The following is a 4,715-nucleotide window of genomic DNA, read 5'->3' as shown; positions in this document are numbered from 1 at the left end:
ACCGTTGGGGTCGAACGAGCAGCTAGGGTCGGCGCCCGCCGGGATGGCGGAGCAGAAGAAGCGGCTACCTGTCGCATCCTGAGCGCGCACCGTGCGTCCACTCACTAGGTATAAAAGTCCAACTAAGAAAGCCAGCATGCCGGATACGAGCACAGATTCCCTGTAAATTTGGAAAACTCCTCCTCACGAAATGAACGTTCTTCGTTGAGTCACATCGATAGGTTAAATAGCCTGGGATAAACTCTTGTATTCAACACCAAAACGCACAATAATATAAATCAGATGGTAGACATAGTTCTGGACTTCGGAACTGACACGAGATAATTTACTGAAGTCAACAGAACTTCAAAACCATTTAGATGAATTGTTTGAGAGCTGCAATCAAATACTATCATAAGCCATCCAACCACATAATGATAAATGCCCTAGTCGCAAATGTCCCTCTCCAAACCTAAATAAAGTAATATCAAGGCAATTCTAATTTTTCCGAAAGAAAGTTACTATCCTGGTAAAAGGTGTAGAATTGATTCTGGTCACGAAGTTGTTGCAGGTTGTTGGTGCTCGGAAAGGTTTCTCCCCACACAGTCCATGGTGCTGAAAAGACAGCGACCTAGCTTCAACAGATTAATATGGGGCGCGCGCGCGGACCGGGGCGCTCCCGCTCATCATCATCTGTTCATGCTCGCTGAGATTCGGACCACGTCATCATTAGATCCCAGCACAGACGAGTCATGCTTTGCCTTGTGAGATCTGTTCGATCTGTTTGTGAAAAGAGTGCGCGGAGTTTCATAAGTGAACACCATCCCGTGTATACCAAAGTGTCTTTGGATGAGGTCTCTAATATCGTGCGTGAGTGCAATGTGAGAGCCGTTTTCTAGCCTAAAGTAGTCAACAGTGAGTTCGGTTTGGAAATTAAATTAGCCTCTTACAGCACACATGTCTTTTCTAACGGTGTACTAATGCAGTGAATATGAATGTTTAATATAATTGAGGTTCAGTACTCAGGGAGACTTCTTTCCCCCACTTGAATGGCATGGTCAGACAGTGAGTAGGCTATAGGTTGTAGTGATGAGTCCAGGAGGGCTAGCTATATGTAGACCTAATGTGTCAAATGTCACAATTTTTCTGCTGGAGTATGTAGTTAGAGCTGCCAGGTACCAGCATAGCCCCTGGAAGTAGAGGTGCTGAGGGTGCTACAGCACATTGACAAGAAAACATTCATAAACCCCCAAACTACTTCCTGCAGCTATGTGTGCCAGTCTGTGATCAATTTAACTAGAGGTTGTAGTTATCTTCCACACAGGTGTGGTTCATGAGTTAATTAAACAATTATCATCCTGTCTCAGTCACCAGATCTCAACTCAATTGAACACTTATGGGAGATTCTGGAGTGGTGCCTGAGACAGCATTTTCCACCACCATCAACAAAACATGAAATTATGGAATTTCACGTAATCATCCCTCCAACAGAGTTCTAGACATCCCAAGGCTGAATATGATTGGCGAGCTCACGAGCAGAGAAGAGTGAAAGGGAGAACATTTCCTTACGTCAGATAGCGCAACGATTCCTCCTGCACGGATCTGTCTCGTATCTCGCAAAGACTCATGGGATTGATCAAAAGTAGTTGGGCTACAATGTGCTTTCTAACACTCAACAATTTGACCTAGGTGACATCCCCTAATGAACCCCATCTCATCCTCAAAACAGACTGAGTTCATCTAAACTAGAGCAGTTCATCTGTTAATAATGTTGATGTGTTTTTGGTGAGGAAGTCTTAGTCGCAACGTTTTACATCTAGCTAAAGGGTTTTGTGTATCAAGAATCAGTATTTCTGAAGTTTGACAATATGCACGAAAGGTAGCTTAAATTTGTCCAACATTAGCTTGCTAGCTGATCCAGTCACACTGAGCCAGTCACACTGCCTAGTGCTGCACACAAAATTCTGAATGCTTCCACCAATCAGTTGAGGGATGAGCTTCGGGTAGAAGTGACGTCATCTGACATAAGATAATGGATAGGCAACACCGACAGGATCAGCAGGGGATTGGCTGCCACTGTGACTCTGTGACAACCTTATCCAGATGAGGTAAAGAACACTATCTGCTCTCTCTCTCCCTCTACCTTCTCTTTGTAGTCTTTTTCTCTCTCTCCCTCTATCTTATCTCCCTGTCTGTCTCTCTGTCTCTCCTTCTCTGTACCTGCCCCCCCCCCCCTCTTTCTCTCTATCTTTCACTCTGTCTTTCTGAAAGTGAAGTGGAGAGGAAGTTCAGCAACTCTTGGAGGACATTTTGAATGGACCACTGAGACAGAGATGGGATGACAATGTCAACGTTGTCTCTCTGATTAAAGTAGCTCCTTGATATTAAGTGGTGGCGGTAAAACCTTTTCCCCAGAAAGCTTCACATTCATTCATTATGTAATCCCATCTTGGATGTTTTTTCTCTCTTTGATATAAATAGTTAATTTTTATTTTGTTTTGTAAAACCCTATGGATTTCACATGAACTTTGATAATTCAGTAATGCATATTTTTCCTATGTAATTGCCTCAAGTAAGTTTGTTTCAGAACTATTCTGATAAACTGTACATCACTTTTGTGTGTCTCAAATGACCAACAGGTAGGATCCAACTCTGTTTTGAGGTCATACTCCCACCAGATGACAATCTGCTACAAATTTTCCAATCAGCAAAGAGCCGTGCACATTTTCTGTGTTGGAACAATCACCCCCTACTACTACCTGTTGCTCACTACCTGTTGGTCAATGGTCATGACAGAGAACTAGTGACAGTAGCAGCTCTGTGACTGTCTCTGGTCCAGCTGAGCTGTTATCGACAGATAGTGACAGGTCTCTCTCATCAACCCTCTGACACACATATGCACGCAAACATATGCACGCAAACAAATGCACGCCCACAAACCTGTCTGAAAGCACTGGACTGGCAAGCACACACTTGAACGCAGGGAAGTACACACAAATGGATACATACACACCTATATAAAAGTCTTTACAACTTTGATTATACGTTGTTGGGTTCTGAGATTATGAAAATATACTTATTCATGTCATTGATGGAGTGCTGAGGTTTAGAGGGTCTACACCAGAAGTTAATGGTTATAGGAGGAAGGTATATATAACTATAATTCCACTATAATTGAGAATTTCAATAAGCATTTCTCTACGGCTGGCCATGCTTTCCACATGGCTACCCCTACCCCGGTCAACTGCCCGGCACACTACACAGCAACCCGCCAAAGCCCCCACCATTTCTCCTTTACCCAAATCCAGATAGCTGATGTTCTGAAAGAGCTGCAAAATCTGGACCCCTACAAATCAGCCGGGCTAGACAATCTGGACCCTCTCTTTCTAAAATAATCTGCCGAAATTGTTGCAACCCCTATTACTAGCCTGTTCAACCTCTCTTTCGTATCATCTGAGATTCCCAAAGATTGGAAAGCTGCCGCGGTCATCCCCCTCTTCAAAGGGGGTGACACTCTAGACCCAAACTACTACAGACCTACATCTATCCTACCCTGTCTTTCTAAGGTCTTCGAAAGCCAAGTTAACAAACAGATTACTGACCATTTCGAATCCCACCTTACCTTCTCCGCTATGCAATCTGGTTTCAGAGCTGGTCATGGGTGCACCTCAGCCACGCTCAAGGTTCTAAACGACATCATAACCGCCATCGATAAGAGACATTACTGTGCAGCCGTATTCATCGACCTGGCCAAGGCTTTCGACTCTGTCAATCCCAACATTCTTATTGGCAGACTCGACAGCCTTGGTTTCTCAAATGATTGCCTCGCCTGGTTTACCAACTACTTCTCTGATAGAGTTCAGTGTGTCAAATCAGAGGGCCTGTTGTCTGGACCTCTGACAGTCTCTATGGGTGTGCCACAGGGTTCAATTCTCGGGTCGACTCTCTTTTCTGTATACATCAATGATGTTGCTCTTGCTGCGGGTGATTCTCTGGTCCATCTCTACGCAGACGACACCATTCTGTATACTTCCTGCCCCTCCTTGGACACTGTGTTAACTAACCTCCAGACAAGCTACAATGCCATACAACTCTCCTTCCGTGGCCTCCAACTGCTCTTAAACGCAAGTAAAACTAAATGAATGCTATTCAATCGATCACTGCCCGCACCTGCTCGCCCGTCCAGCATCACTACTCTGGACAGCTCTGACTTAGAATACGTGGACAACTACTTATACCTAGGTGTCTGGTTAGACTGTAAACTCTCCTTCCAGACTCACATTAAGCATCTCCAATCCAAAATTAAATCTAGAATCGCAACAAAGCATCCTTCACTCATGCTGCCAAACATACTCTCGTAAAACTGACCATCCTACCGATCCTCAACTTCGGTGATGTCATCTATAAAATAGCCTGCAACAGTCTACTCAACAAACTGGATGCAGTCTATCACAGTGCCATCCGTTTTGTCACCAAAGCCCCATAAACTACCCACCATTGCGACCTGTACGATCTCGTTGGTTGGCCCACGCTTCATACTCGTCGCCAAACCCACTGGCTACAGGTTATCTACAAGTCTCTGCTAAGTAAAGCCCCGCCTTATCTCAGCTCACTAGTCACCATAGCAGCACCCACTCGTAGCACTCGCTCCAGCAGGCATATCTCACTGGTCACCCCCAAAGCCAATTCCTCCTTTGGTCGTCTTTCCTTCCAGTTCTCTGCTGCCCATGACTGGA

At 44.8% G+C, this 4,715-nt stretch overlaps 1 protein-coding gene across 1 annotated transcript in view; it reads right to left on the bottom strand.

Annotated features, from left to right (window-relative positions):
* Positions 1–314, bottom strand: part of LOC139401946 (neuronal pentraxin-2-like) — a 33,897-nt gene extending 33,583 nt beyond the window's left edge. Inside the window, exon 1 of the mRNA XM_071145968.1 lies at positions 1–314. This exon is cut by the window's left edge and continues 309 nt beyond it. Within this exon, the coding sequence (XP_071002069.1) occupies positions 1–138 (138 nt within the window). The 5' untranslated portion in view covers positions 139–314.
* Positions 315–4,715: the final 4,401 nt, after the last annotated feature.

This window comes from Oncorhynchus clarkii, unplaced genomic scaffold (assembly GCF_045791955.1).
Source record: "Oncorhynchus clarkii lewisi isolate Uvic-CL-2024 unplaced genomic scaffold, UVic_Ocla_1.0 unplaced_contig_675_pilon_pilon, whole genome shotgun sequence".
NCBI lineage: Eukaryota > Metazoa > Chordata > Actinopteri > Salmoniformes > Salmonidae > Oncorhynchus > Oncorhynchus clarkii.
The sequence above is the reverse complement of the archived record's forward strand: the minus strand, read 5'-3'. Positions and strand labels throughout refer to the sequence as shown.